The sequence below is a fragment of the Macadamia integrifolia genome, chromosome 5 (genome assembly GCF_013358625.1).
Source record: "Macadamia integrifolia cultivar HAES 741 chromosome 5, SCU_Mint_v3, whole genome shotgun sequence".
Taxonomy (NCBI): Eukaryota; Viridiplantae; Streptophyta; class Magnoliopsida; order Proteales; family Proteaceae; genus Macadamia; species Macadamia integrifolia.
In genome coordinates this window covers 33,622,667-33,638,477 of record NC_056561.1, presented here as the reverse complement: position 1 = coordinate 33,638,477, position 15,811 = coordinate 33,622,667, and the positions used below count along the sequence as shown (strand labels likewise).

General features: G+C 35.7%; 1 protein-coding gene across 1 annotated transcript; it reads right to left on the bottom strand.

The window, feature by feature from the left end:
* Window positions 1-7,886: 7,886 nt before the first annotated feature.
* LOC122079162 (CLAVATA3/ESR (CLE)-related protein 25-like) lies at window positions 7,887-10,060 on the bottom strand. Its single transcript, XM_042645421.1, has 2 exons — window positions 9,477-10,060; window positions 7,887-8,380 (listed from the first exon to the last, which is right to left on the bottom strand). The coding sequence occupies exons 1-2, from the start codon at window positions 9,725-9,727 to the stop codon at window positions 8,341-8,343; spliced, it is 291 nt and encodes a 96-aa protein (XP_042501355.1). The 5' UTR covers window positions 9,728-10,060; the 3' UTR covers window positions 7,887-8,340.
* Between the last annotated feature and the right edge of the window lie 5,751 nt (window positions 10,061-15,811).

Below are 15,811 nucleotides of genomic sequence, written 5' to 3'. Positions count from 1 at the left end.
TACATTATGACTGATACAACCGATTTGATATTGATATTTAGAACCATGATTTCTACTCACATTATTACTACAATGGTGCTAGGACTCCACTAATAGACTTGTGACGGTACCGAAGGATACTTTAGGAATCGGGATTGCAACTCGGGCTACGCAATGACTTCATAGATGTGAGGACTATAGGATGTGTGGTGGGTGCATAGGGAAGAGGAAGGTTTGGGGTGGGGATTTGCCGATAGAGCAAGGTGGGTGGTGGTGCGGGGTAGGCCTGTAAGAGGAGAGCGGGGCAAGGTTGCAAGGAGGAAAGAGAGACTGGGAAAGGGAAGAGTCAAATTGAGATTTTAAAAGATAAGAAACCTCAATTTTAATATGATGAAATATATGGTACTTTCAACATCATATTATGAAATGTAAGGTACCCCAAATGATAAGATTTCATACATGCGGCATAGACCTTGGTGAACTTGTAATGACCTTAAAGTCTTAATCCTTTAAACCCTTAACCTTAAAATCTTAAACCATAAGACCTCATTTCCCCTCCAACGAAATCGCCAAAAATAGCCAAGAAACCTTGACATTTTAAACCTACGACCTTGAAACATTAAGTGATAAATCTTTAGACTATGAATTTGAGACCATAAACCATGAAACCGTAATCTTAAACCACTAAACTCTAAATCTGGAACTTGGGATGGGTGAACTTTAACATGAATTGCCTTTGTTAAGAAATAATCCACGTTGGTCGTATATGATTATAGGAGAAACGTTATCTAGGCCGCCGACCAGTAAAGGGAATCCATGGTCTGGAGTCTGGACTCTGGAGCACCTCTACTAGATGATTCATCGGAACTGTCCTCCATTTCTGTTTTTTCTTCCTATTTTGCCCCTATATGTCCATGGTCCACGAACCAGTGAACCGCTTCCAATGGCTATATACGTAAATGACTCCAGTTTTATACATACTTCATTTCTGAAGCTGGGCTCAAGCAGGTTTCATATTACTATGTCAATCAATCTGAGCCCAACCCAACCCAACCCAACCCGTTATTGGCAATTTTCTTTTTTTAAACCGAAGTCCAACCAAACCAAAATGGAAGGGCTTTGGGCTCAGGCCTGGATTCTGGAAAACCCGCCCAAGTTTGTTGTTTCACAATGTGGTAAGACACATGGGCGATAGATCTCTATGAAGACTATTGTTTTTTTGGATAGGTAGGGATTAGGGAGGGGAAATAGGTAACAGTTAGGAGTCTCAAACTCAAGACTTCCTACAGAGTATGGGCTTTTGTGCACCACAGCACATCAACTAGGTTAGGCAATTGTTGTTTTATCAAGATAATATTTGAAATAATTTAAAGAATGTTTCTACTTTTATTGGGAAACAAAAGAAAAGTAATGGAGCATGTCTTATGTCTTATGTTTTTATATGTCGTGTCTGCTCAGACTGTATTGCTGTTGTCTCAACTCTTTTGGCTCTCAGTTGCTTCACTATGGTTCATCGCAACCCTAGACAACATTGGGAAGAGAGGTGGGGAAAGAGGGGTCCCACTTGGATCATCCCATTGTTCAGCCATTGGCGAAGAAAAACTTTATCTTTTATTATATGTAGCTTTTGTATTTTCCTATGTCTGGTAATAATGTTGCTTATTTTATAGTCATGAGTGTTGTTAAGTTCAAGTTATCTAGAACTTGGTGGCTTCCCCTCTATCTTTTTTTGTTTCTGTTTTTTGTTAATAGTAGTTGTTCCTTTGCTTTCTATGGAAAAAAATAAGTTGTTCCTTTGCTAACAAAATGACATTCCACCCCCCCTTTGGATGCCTAAGTTCACACTCTCATTGGCCCTCATGTTGATGCAGGCCATGGAGCATAGCTTTCTCTCTCTAAAATTGAATTCCTTTAAAAAAAAAAAGGACTAAATAAATATTTTCTTTTTAACAGTACCCATAAAAAAATCATTTTCAAAGTGTAAAATACCTATGGTGCAAGGAAAAATAGTAGAAAATATAGAACCCATGAAAACTTTTAACAGTCTCCATAACGTGAAAAATTTATTGGGCGGCCCAAATTAGAAGGGTTTCTCGCTTTGTCCTTTCTCTTTGTGCTAGCTATTGGATAGAGAGTATATGATCCAGATTAGTTATGTTGTCAAATTTTAGGGTCTAAGTCAATACAAATACCCTCTATCTACACGCACCCTTATGTACATCTATGTATTCTTATTAGTACTTTAGCCATTACTATTCACATTCCCAATTCTTGAACATTTTAAAGCTCCATTTTGCCACTCAGCAAATTTACTTTAAGATGAAATTTGATATGAGGAAAAGAGACCTTAGGGTTCATAACTAAATATCACATATATTTTTAGAGAAAGTTTTCCTTCAACCATAGAGAAGGATATGAATTTATGGCCATTATTGCTCCTCCCCCTACTAATTGGAAGTCCGAAACACCCTAAGCCATTATGACACATCCCTATTAATGAAAAAAAATTGTGTTCAAAGTAAGGATATGACGCTAGGGAAGGTTAAGCTTCGGGCCTATAGAGCCATGCATGACAAATGTCGTTTTGTAAACTTTATTTAATCGTATGAAGGTTTTTTATTCGAATAAAAAAATTGTTGAGGCTAATGCTAAATACAAGGAATAAATCAAGCAAACAATCGCACATAAATACAAGGATTTAACATTTTTCGACACGAATGCTTACTTCCATTTGAGAGAATCAGAAATTTTTTTCAGTAAGTCGGAAAAACACTCTCCATCTCTCTCCACCTCATAAAGTCATCTTCTTTGTTTACTGTAAATACCTCATTTTGTAACCCCCCAAGGATGCCTGTAATGATGATGAATTCTTATTTGGGACCAGAGACTATTCTATCTTTAATATGAGAGATTCCCCACAATCACAACAATGTTGGAGATCATAGAGGTGAAATGACAAAAAATGCCCCTGAAGGATAAACAAGAGTTAACTGACCTCAAAATCCACCCAAATGCTAAATAATATTATTTTCATATGATATTTCATCACATTAAAAATTTGGTATGAAAATGAGCTTATTTGCCACATAATCCGGATATATTTCATTCTAGTTGTGTGAGACCCACATTTGAGACGGCCCTTGCTGACCAGAATAGTCCAAGAGTTTCATTCTAAATAATAGTATGAGGAAATTGTGACAAAAAGTCTTTTGAATCAATCTATTTGACTATTGGAGCCAAAGACATGGGCACTCAAAATTTTGAACAAATTTGGGCTGGTTCAAAACGGAATATAGTCTCATGGTAAATTTTGGATTCAATGTAATAGTAAGGTAGCTTAATTGCGACCTAATAGTCATCGACTCGAGTCAGGAAATAGTTTCTCTGCGAAGTAAGAGTAAGGGCCCGTTTGATAACGTTTCTGCCGTTTCTGTTTCAAGAAAAGACAGAAACATAGATTTCCGTTTTTAGAAACAGAAACGGAGTTGAAGGTGTTTGATAAGTCATGTTTTTAGAAGTCGATGGTAACCAGTGAAAGAATTGCCACAAGTCGTTTCCAGAAACGGCGAAACAAGTTTCTTGAACCCTAAATAAGTAAAAATTTCTATTTCTATTTCTAAAAATAAGTGAAACGAAACAGTTTTATCAAACGCTTTTTGCTCAGTTTCTACTGTTTCTGGAAACAGAAACGGCAGAAACGCGTTTCTTGAAACGTTATCAAACGGGCCCTAAGATTACGTACATTATGATTCTCCCTAGACCCTACAGTGATAAAACCTTACGCAGTAGATACGTCTTTAAAAAAAAAAAAATGAACTCATTTATGTGTTTATAATTTTTTTTTGCATCACACATTTTAGGGGGTTTCATCATTTTTTTTTTTTTTTGATAAAAATAAATTCATTCGTTTTCTCGTGTCGAATGTGGTGTTGGAATGTTACAAGGCTCCAACAACCATAGAGTAGAGTTTGATCAAATTGTCGTACACAAAACCGACATGGCCTTCCTTGTTAAGATGTCAACAACATCATTTGATCCCCTAGGTATATAGTTAAAAAACATCTAACTTAACATGAAGTAACATGAATAATGTCTGAGACTATGGGCTGAACAGAGAGTGGGTTTCATCATTGACTTGCTTGATTTGGAGTCTTCTTTGAGTGTTTTAGAAGATTTTCACGATTTTTCTGTATTTATTTACAGTCTTCAGCTTTCATTTATCACTAGGGGTGTTTTTGTCATTTTTAGCATATTTATTGTGCACAAATTTTTTTTTTTTCTGACATTTTTAGTGCTCCTAAATATGTTAAAATGATTTATTGTTTTATAGGTTTTCCCATGAATTTTTATGCATTTAGCTCTTAATGGCAATCTATGCAATTGTAGTATGTTATTATCTAGATATTTCTTTTGTATTCATGTTTTTTGTTTAATTTCAGTATAATAACCTTTATTTTGTGGCTAAACACATTGAATATGTGTTCTAACCTTAGGTTTTATTTTATGTTTCGTATTTTATTTCTTTAAAATTTAACAAAGTAAATAGAAAGATTAGTTTAACTGGGGTATATATAAAGAGGTGTTGGACCACACTTGACTTGTACCCTATCTTTTGGTTCAATCATTTCTATTGAAGTTGTCATGGAGTCATTTATTTTTTTATTGTGGGTCCTAATCCCTAATCTAAGTAGTGATTCTTTATTCTCTCTCTTTCCCCAAAGATATGAAGATGTTCCTACAATTGGAGAATTGAGTTCCTCCAGAATTCCATTGAAAGGCTTGGAATATAACTTAAGCTCGTGGTCAAATATAGAGGATGTCCTGTACATCCAAAGGTTTTTTCCATCAACCATCCACATGGTCAAAAGGTGTCCTAATATTTGGGGAGGCCAAAACCACGTTGGTCTCACTCTCAAGACTCCTTGGCCAAGGAATACTAATGGGTTTAAGCCTTTCTAATTTTAATAAAGTATAGATGGGTTGCACATAGGATTCTGATTCAGGTTGGGCTGCTCCAAGATGCAATTAAGCACACGAGATTATATTTAGAGTGTAAATCGGTTTAGTTCCAGGTAATTGGTTTGGTTTTTTATTGGTTCAGTTCTTAAGAGGTCGGACTAAAATCAGTTGGGTTTGATGACTTTTAATCGTCTAGACTGATTGATGGATTGGTTTAATGGTCTAGATAGGTTGATGGAAAAGATGGGGGATTTTATCGGGTGATTGAAACAAGTTGGGTCCAAAACCATGTGATGATGTCATGTGCCATATGAGTTAGCATTCACTACCTCTTTTTAGTGGATTTTCCCAAAGAAGAGAGAGAAAGTGAGTTTTCTCTACTACAAGAGAAGAAAGAAAGTGGAAGAGATTGGAGTTTTCCTAAAAGTCGTGTTTTCCAAGCAAATGAAAAGGTGAATATTCAAATATGGTGAAGTCTTCAAGAGTTGGGTCTTCCCAAGCAAATGGTTCTTCCAAATGAGTGGAGAAGGTTGAAGTCTTCCCCAAGTAAGAGAAGAATTGAGGAGAGAGAATGAGAATATTTTCTCTACAATATTAGAGAGAAAAAATAATATTGAGCCTATAAAAGAGAGAGGTGTTTATTACAAAGAGTAGTGATGATCCAAGTGCTGATCCAAGTGATAATCTAAGAGTGTTGAACTAAGATGTGAGGATTTTGTGAGAGTTTCAAGAAGTATAATGTGGGGGCAACATGTTACAAAGACTAAGTAAGGAGTCGAGATGAGGGTGTAGTGTGAATGGGAGATGAGAAAATGGTGTACATGAGGACTTGGGTTTCGGTGTTACTTCTTCTTCTCTTTGCTTAATTTTTAGTGAAAATTTGGATCTCATTCTGTGGATGTATGTAGTTTGTCAAATCACATAAATCTCTTGCCTCTTGTATATGTGGTTGTTTTATTTTTATGTTCTTGTAGTTCTTGCACATACCTTGGTTAAGGCGAATTGGGGATTGTGTGGATACGCGCACCTAAGTTCGATTCCCCATTTGTGCATTTACGATTTAAGTGTAGACCGTGGTGGTGGGTTGTTGTGCTAGTCTTCTCGAGGATTAGTCAAGATGCGTGTAAGCTGGCCTGGACACCTTGGTAAAAAAAAAAAAAAGTGTTTTGTGTGTCGCTAAATATCGAAAGTAGAACGTTACTTCCAACCAAACTCCAACAAAATCAGCCTTTATTATATAACATGTTCCAAGCCTAAGATCAAATATTCATCCCTATCCATATACAAAATAATCAAATATCGATTCCTATGCATAGAAATAACTAAATATTAATTCTTAAGTATACAAATAACCAAATATCCATCCATAAACATCCAAATATAAATATAAACCAAAATATTGAAGAGGACGTCTTTGTTACTAAGCATACCAATAAATCTAAAATTTCAAAATCCAATTCACCAATACCAAATATATGATTATTTGCAAGTTTTAAACAGGTTCTAGCGGTTTTCATTCTGGTTCCAAACTGGTCTTCCGATTTCTATTTTTGGTTCCTTAGGAACCATGATTAGGTCATCCGTCCAATTTACTAATTGATTCCATAATTCAAATCCAAATTGGACCAATAACTTAATGGTTGGGTTGGTTCCAATCCGATTCCCAATTCTGGTTCTAAATTGACACACCCTAAGCTATGGAGTGTGCTTGGGGTGTTATCCAACCTTTTCCCAAATATTACTAATTGTACAAGTGGAATGAGGCAGGCCAAGCAAGTGCCCTGGGTTTTTCATGCAAGTACCATATCCAACCCTCTTTGGGTTTTCAGATGCCATATCCAACCCTAATATGATAAGTTATACCAAGGGATGTCCCATGCACTCCATTGACATCCATAATTCTAAGTTTTGCATGTGTACCTAATATATGCTTCGTTTGGTTGCAAAAGAATTAAAGGGAAGACAAGTGAAATTTTTACATGTAAAAAAGAAATATTTGTAATCATTATCCCATGAGGCTACATCATTCACATCAAATCATTTCATTTGGTAATTAAATTTCACTTCACTTTACATACAAAACCCTTTGCTATAATATATACACGGCATCATTGCTTAAATATGATTAAAAAATTAAGTAGTTTATACAATCACATGTGATCTCATGGAGTAATATTGTAAAAGTTTCTTTTCTAAGTATGAAAATTTCACTTCACTTTCCTTAAATATCCCTTGCAACCAAACATAACTATACGAAAATTTTTATAAGAAAATGATCAAAATAGTACCTATATATATTGGCATCATATGCGTCAAACTTATTACAATGAGTGTAAGTACAACATACAAGAGAACCCACATCTTCAAGGAAAGGAGAGAAAATAGACAATTGGTGGGGGGGGGGGGGGGTGGAACAATGACAACCCATACTTCCTTTTGTCGATTTGTTATATATTATAGTAAACCATTTTTTCTATCACATAGAAAGCCTTTGTAGACCATTGATAAGACTCTTTGTACCATAAACAAATGTGGCTAGCCAGTGATAAGCTAGCTTCTCTCTACCCAGCCTAATATTTGTTTGAATGTCTCCAACTTTAGACCGGTCTTTGCTTCTCGATCCAATCAAAATCAAACAAGAAAAAAAGTTAAAAAAGAGAAAGGAGAGAGAAAAGCAAAGCATGAGGACAGAGAGGTTCCTTACTTTGTTTTCACTTTGGAGTTTATATGTTACTACATCTTACAACAAGACTGGAAGCATCTCATACATTTTTATAAAGTTAGAATGGACAAAAGACCAATCAGTCTCAAGCTCCACTAAAGAATCTAAAGTTGAAAAAATGAAAACAAGAGAGAGAAAACAAGGAGAAGAGAATGAGAAAACCTTTAATTAAAAATGGTGGAATTTGCTTTAGTTTTGGAACACAAACCACATAAAAGGCCAATTATAAGCCAAAGCCAAAGCCAAAGATGATTGATTGATTGACTGATGTAGATTATTTTACATACCCTCTCTCCCATATCATATGTGCTACTAGAACATTTCTTGGGTTGTGTTCCAGTCTACTTTTCTTTTTGTTGTATCTACTCGTTTGGTCTTTACATGAACAAAGTAAAGATATTAATCCAGTTCCCAATCCATGAATCTCTCTCTCTCTCTCTCTCTCTCTTCTCTAAGATTTAGAAGGACATGGCAATACTAAAGTGGGGTGTCTGCAAAGGTGGTTTAATCTTTCTCAGGATTCTTGTACGTGTATTTAATTTGTAAGAGACAAGCTTTGCTTTCTTCAACCACCTCCTCTGACAATTTGTGTAAGTGGAGCTTAAGATTCTGAAATTTAAGATTTGTCTAATGATATCAATCTTCTGTTACAGAAGTGAAGCTTCTCCATCATCAAAGGCTTAAGCTCGGCCGGGTGGCTGTTTAGAATTCCCGGCTCTCCTGAAAAAAAACCCATAGAAAAGAAAAAAATCAGTCTAACATCAAAATCGTGATATGGGTTTTGATAGGTGGAGGGATTTCCCAGGTGTATAAGGGGAGATATAAGCTAATTAGTAGTCGATGTGAGATTCAACTCCCAACACTCCCCTGAATGTGTTGCACATATGTAAACACGTGGATATAGTGAAAACCCATTTTGATACCATTTTAAGTTTCCACCTCAAAAGTTTGAACTGATAGTTGGAGAGAATCACATGTGTGTAGGGAGGAAAGAAGGAAAGAAGGAAGGAAGGAAGGAAGGAAGGAGGAGGGGGCGGCATAAAGACTAATTAATAGTCGATGTGGGACTAAACTCTCAACACTCAATTCTCTCAACTCTCTTAATACATAAGTGGAGAGAGAACCATGCAAAAGGTGAAAGTAGAATAAATTAAAAGAACACTATTGAGATGTAATTAGCTTTGAGTTAGCATCATCGATAAGTGGTTATTATGAATAAAGTGAAGTCCCAAACTCACTTTTTCTTCCTTTCAACTTTTTATGACTCATCAAGTGAAAACAAAGTCGGGGATATTGAAACCTAAGATTTGGGGCCCATGAAAAAGGTCATTTAATCGGTCAATTAACATTAAAATCCCTAAATTATAAAAATAAAATAATAATAGCAAATTATTTCATAAGTTTCATTGAAAAATTGGTGGTTGAACTAAAGTTCTAGTAAAAGCTAATTGATGAAATAAAGGACTGTCATGTTAAGCCTTGGAATCAAATTTAAATTGGGTTTAGTGATAAAATTATTTTGTGATCCATGCATAAGACCTATAAGGATTAACTTGTTAATTTTTGTAGAAAAAAAAGAAAAAGACAAGAATGAAAATAAGAGAGAATAGACCTCTGAAGAAACTTTTGTTGAAGGCTACATGTTCTAAATCTAGTGATTTTAGAATTTTTTCCCCCTTATCCTTTGGTTAAAATAACCGTAAAACCATCACAAGAACTATGAATCCGTATATCGTATAAATTGAGAGAAATACATTTTCTTTCCTTGTGTGTGTGTGTGGATAAATGGAACATAGAAGAAGATATAATTAAGTACCTGTTGTGAATGGGATCAGGACCATTAGGAACCCTTCTCTTGCTCATGTAATTGATGTCTACATCTGTATGAACAACAGGTCCATTTGTTCCTATCAGCTCCAATTGCTTGAAACTTCCTGTTGGAGATGTAGTAATAGTTTTTGTTTTGGAACCTCCACTTCCTTGGACCTCAACCAACAAAAATCCAATAAAACTAACAAATACAAGAGATATAAGGAAGACCCTCAAAGACCCACCACCACAACCCATCTCTTTCCTCCTCCTCCTCCTCCTTGCCTCCAAAGGCTCCTTTGTCTCTATTTAGAAGAAGACCTTGTTCTTCAACAAGAGAGATGGACACAACATCAACACAAACATTTGTGCAGTGGTGATAATACTCCCAAGCAAGGAAGAGACTAAGAGAAGAAAGGAAGGGAAGGGAAGGGAAGCTGGGAGATTAGGTTACGGCAAGTATTTTGGTATGGTGGGTAAGGAGTGGTTTTTCTTTATAGGTAGAAGGGATTCTGTTGCACTTTCTCAGACCTTGAACCACAGAGATCTAGAGAGAGAGAGAGAGAGAGAGAGAGAACAAAGAGAGCTAGCTTAGCTGGGTTCGAACGTGACATGCAGTGAACTCTCTTTGCTTTATACCAATTGGGTCCATACGCTTTTTGGTTTGTGTATTTTCATGAACTTACGTACACTTTAATTACTAACTAATTATCTAATACTGTTTATACACCTTTGCCTCTTTGATGATATAACCCAACAGCTTTTGTTGTATCAGTTTTGATTTTTGAACTTTCTTCATATTTTTTCAAGCTCATGGGTACGAATCTAGTAATCTATCTGTTCTTACAGATGGTAACTATTGTCTATAAAATGGAATATATCTTCCATTAATGGAGTATAGAGAGCGGGTACGTACATATCCAACTGATGAATTCCAGTCCCAGCTTTAAATTAAGAATCCCACCTTGCCCAACCTAATTAGATGAACTTAATTATTACTAATTTAGGTCTTGAATTAAATGTATGATATCTTTTTTTTTTTTGGGTAAGTTTTAAAATGTATGATATCGCGGTTCATAGATCATAATTTGCCATTTACAAACAAATACTATCAAAGTACAAATTAAAATAAAAAATTCAGAGATGCCCTTAAAAGGCCTAGATTTCTTTTCAATTAAGGTACTATATATTTTTTTCGTGGTGGGATGGGCTCCTTGCTGATGCCATTACCAAAGGTGGGGTTCCCACTTCTCCAATGTTTCTTGTACTCGTCTAGGCATTCCTATACACTAATTTTGTAATCTTTTTTTTTTTTAATACATTCTTCTGGTTTTTTTTAAAAAAAAAAAAAAAAAAAAAAAAAAAATCAACATTCCATCTTAATTTAATTAAAACCATCTAAAGGAAAAAAACTATAGATAATCAAGCCCCTTTGGTCAGACTCTTGGAGGACCAACTTAGACCTAATAGTACACACTAAATGGCATCCGGGACATGCCACTTTTAGTTGTCTTTGAAGTCTCTAAGTTACACCATAGTAGATCACCAAGTTTCCCATTCAAAGGAAGACATGAACCTGCAGTCTTTATTTTAGCAATTATGTTTTTATGAAACTTATTTATTTGTTGTTCTACTTTGAGGCACTTGAACTCAATCAGAGTCCTTCTACGTGATCCAGTTTTGTCCTTCGCTTTTTAGAGTACAAATTCAATCTATTGTTCTTACGGATCCAATTAGCCGTGCGTCCTTTGTTTACTGTCGTATTGTCACCACTCACCACTCACCACTTGTCATGTTTCCGCTTGTATTGGATGTTGTGTGTATAATATGTTTTCTTTGTATTACCGATTATGCCCTTATCTTTGGATGGGTGATCATGCCATGTGTTGGGCCACATGCATACTGTGACACCTTGTGTCTGGCATGTGCTGTGCAAATGCCTTTTATGGAATTATCTCCCCCTCTTATGATGGAGATATTTGAATCCGAATATGGCTATTTTTAGAACAAGTTCACCAGAGAGTTTTTGGCTTTGACCATACCCTAGCATGGAAGACCAATGTTTTTGGCATGTCAAACATCTTGGTCACATTCCATTCCTTGGCTTTTGGTATTTCATACCTAAGCCATGTGTATTTCATGCCTTTATCTACTTTGTATTTCATGTTATTATCTGGATGAAATTCTACTTACCAAACAAAAAAAAAATGATTTTCTTCTCATATCATCTAGAATATTATTCATTAATTATATTTTGAACATAGTACATGTTTAGTATGATTTTCCTATATTGTTAGATAGTAATTTTTTCTCTTTTTTTTTTTGTTGAGATGTTAGATAAATTATTAGTAAATAATTGGATTGGGTTGGGTTGGGTTGGGGAATCTACATGCAGTTTGCATGCATGTAATGGCATCTCCCACACCCACGCTAAACCAACGAGTGCATGGCAAGGGGCCTCACGATTCGTAATCAAGGGGACCCACAAAGAGATGACTCACATGAATGGATCCTCTACACGCACGTTCATCTGCACATGCTTGTTAGAGGCCAACAATAGTCCCACTTATTGTCATTTACAGGGTGAAGAGAAGTACTTTATGGAAGTAAAAGGGACAAGTATTGGCCTCTGACACGTACATAAAGGTGAACGTACGTATAATGGAATTGAACTCGAGTCCCACATGGTCAAAGAGAAGAGCAGTGTGGGAGAAGCTAAAGAATATGTCAAGTGACAACCGGAATCAATCAAGACGCATCAATGTTAAACTCTATGCCCCTCCCATTGGTTTAGCTGCTAGCTTTAGGGAAACCGACAACATATCTAACCTCCTCCCTTTAATTAAACCTGATCGATACATGTAGTGGCCATGATTCCCCCTCCCCTTTCCATCAGTAGAATCAATCTGAGTTTTAAGTGGGTTTATTTGATTGCATATCAGTGGTAATCTCTTAGAAGATATTATCTTGGAGAATATAAAATATTACTGCAGATGAAGAGAACTTCAGTACAAAAGAGATATATGTTGAGATTTGAGTGAGACTAGAGTATAATTAAACTGAGTAGAAAGTTTGTTCCTTTGTACAGAAGCTAACCCTTGACTGGGAATATTCGATGAACACCTTATTCTATCTAGCTATAGTATAAGCATATGGCACATTAATTAATGTGGTCCAGTCTTATCCACACAATGAATCAAACATATTATTACGTACTTAACAAAAGTTTTTCCTGTTAGAACAATCAAAAAGCTTCAAATGCTAATGGCTTCTCAGACAAGGATGATAATTTAGTATTCAAAGGGTCCTCAAAATGCTTGTTTGTGCCTTCAAATTGCGGCTCACAGCCAAGCCCACAGGACATGGAACAAATACCAAAAAGTGATCATTCCTTTAGGCTTCACAAAAAAATGATTTGGAGATGGAATCCATCTTTGAGATGACCCAATCAAATCAGTTCCAATATCAAGTGAACCAGCATCCTAGGCTACTCCACTAAAACTATATATCTTCCAGTAAAGTGATGGAATTAATCTCTTCAAAGTGCTTTGATCATGTTTGAGAAATTCTCTCTGTAGCTATAGATGAAGGGACAAAAAGCATCAGAAGCTGCTTCACTTTTCAAGCCTAGCTAGAGATGATTGTAGCAATGAAACAATAAGAATTAGATTTAAGTTGTCTCATATATTAATATCTTTAGGTGGGATTCTCCCTCTAATTATATAGATATGGTTCAATGAAAATATTGCCTTCTCACCACTTCTCTCTCTTTCTCTCTTCTCAAAATGTGATGGAGTTCATAAATTACATGAAAAAGTTTCCATTGCTCTATTATTTGATGAGTATGGATTGACATTGAACAAAGAATACTGCACCACCATTGGTAGATCTTAATATCTTTGCCAATTGCAAGCTTAATTTTTGAGGTCCGACACAAAACCTAATTAGGACCTCAACAATCCCAACATTAATTGAAACTAACTTCTTAAAAAGAATGTTAACTTGAATTAAGATTGGAGACCAATAAGAAAGGAGGCCAACAAATAGAACCTAAGCATTTGAAGGAAACAACAGAAACAGTTTTTTTCCCTGTGCTAAGAAATAATTTTTGGAATTGCAAAATGGTGTTTAATTTTTTCTGTTTCTCGAAACGTTTTCAACAGTATAGTCGAGTTCAAGACATGAATGAAGGCATGATGTTGTACAAATGCAACTCACAAGTGAAGGCATGACGTTGGAGTTGTAGGTATGCTTCATGGAGATGAGCTTCAGAAGAAAGAAGACAATCTGAAACTGTGAGCTTCGCACAACCAAGTTGGAATCGCCGCATCTGGATAGCGAGAAGTTTCAACAATGGGTTGGTGTTTGGGTAAGTCGAGTGAAGTATTGCGTTTTTCATAATTTTTGTCACTCCCACTTGTTTCTAGAAACAGAAAAATAAATCTAGTTTGTTTCTCCATTTCTGTTTTTTGACATAGAAATAGGGATAAATTTCTATTTCTGTTTCAAAAAACAAGTGAAATGAAATAGAAAAATCAAATTGCTTTTGGGGTGTTTTTCCGTTTCTGAGCACAGAAAAATGGAAAAGCAGTTTTTGTAAATAAAATCAAACAGGCCCTAAGTTCATCATGAGAAAACGAAATCACGGGCTTGATACCACCAAAGCCTTGAGACAGCACACCTGTTCTTTGTTGTGAACTTGTGATGGAAAAAAAAAAAAAAACTCTCAGGGCAAGAGCAGTCATGGTACAAGGAAAGCATATTAATTGTTCTCTTTAGAGCACTGAGGCAGTTATAAATTGTACATTTTTTTCCCCAAGTTGTATATTACCATGTAGAGGGAAGATACCCAATACAAAACAATACGATCGAGGCTCATAAATTCTTCGGTAGACCATTCAGGTGGAGAGTTGCCTGTGCAATATTTGACTGAGCTTTGTCGAAAGTAGATCCATTGTGGATAATATCCTGATTTTCCATGATGTTGTGAGAGATATAGAGTAGAAACGGTCCATCCATCTACATTTTTGAAGATTGATATTCACAAAGCATTTGATTTCATTCAATGACTTTACTTATATAATGTTATATCTCACATGGGGTTCCCCTTGAGAGTCTGCAATGTTCTCTATGCTAGTGAATGGTAGTCGAGCTGGGTGCCTCCATATAGAAGGAGGAATTTGACCCATTGTTTTGTTCCCTTATTATGTAACATTTGTCAGTTATGTTGAAGATTCTTGCTCTTGAAAAGAAAATCTAAGTGAGCATCAATGCAAGCCTCTTCTTTAGTCTCATCTTATGTTTATTGACGATCTTATGATTTTTATTAAGGCAAATCAACCGTCTCAGCTATTATGAGAACTCTTGGGACTTTCTCCTCCTACTCTTGGCTCCACGTTAATAGAGATAAATCTATCTTCCCTATTCTTAAGGGGTATCGTTAGATTGTCGATATCAGCTTTTGCACATGACGAGTTTTCTCGAAGGCCAGTTCCCTACTGGGGACTATGGGTTTCTCTCCAATTTTTATCTTGTTGGAGGGAAACTTGAAGCTTGGAAGAGCCGCTTCCTATCCTATGTCGGTCGTCTGTAGCTGATCGGTTCTCCCCTCCAAGGTAGCTACATCGATTAATTTTTGGCCTTCCCAAATCTGTTGTTCACAAGTTGGATTCTATGCTTGCTGATGTCCTTTGGTTTGGGCCAAATATGGAACAAAAAGTTCACTTCATAGCTTGGGAAAGGGTTGGCAAACCTAAGGAGGAAGTGTGACAAGACGTCAAACAGATCAAGGATATTAACATTGCTGGGATCCTAAAAATAAAATTGGCAGATAGCTTCAAAGAAAAATAGCCTTTTGTTCAAATGGGTTAATCATATATATTTGAAATCTAATTCACTCTTAATTGTGAAAGTTCTTAAGAATTGTGTGTGGGTGTGGTGCAATTAAAATTCTGAAGTTAGAGCCACAATTGAATCATTTGTTCATCAATGTATTGGTAATTGGTTCTCTACTAAGTTATCGTTAAACCCTTAGCACCTAGAAGGCATTTCACCATACTCGATTTCACTATGATGCAAGATCAGAAAGACATGCTCTTGTCTAGTCTATTCTCACATATGTTAACCAGGATTTTCTTCTTGACATATATATATATATATATATATATTGGTGCAAGTTGTCAAATAATTTTTAATGTTATTTTTTTGTCACTTTAATGTAACACATTTTTTTCTTCCAGTAAAATTTATCATTTTATGATAAATGTGAGAGACAAATCCAACTCTTGATAATGATATTATTATAAGTGAGTTGCAAATTATTTTGAAAACTCTTTTTTTTTT

What these genes read in the sequence shown, in the direction of transcription:
- LOC122079162 (XM_042645421.1), bottom strand. Translation starts at nt 9,727, where the DNA reads ATGGGTTGTGGTGGTGGGTCTTTGAGGGTCTTCCTTATATCTCTTGTA. An exon ending in CCTGATCCCATTCACAACAG is followed by an intron (nt 8,381 to 9,476) that starts GTACTTAATTAT and finishes GTTTTTTTTCAG; the next exon opens with GAGAGCCGGGAATTCTAAAC.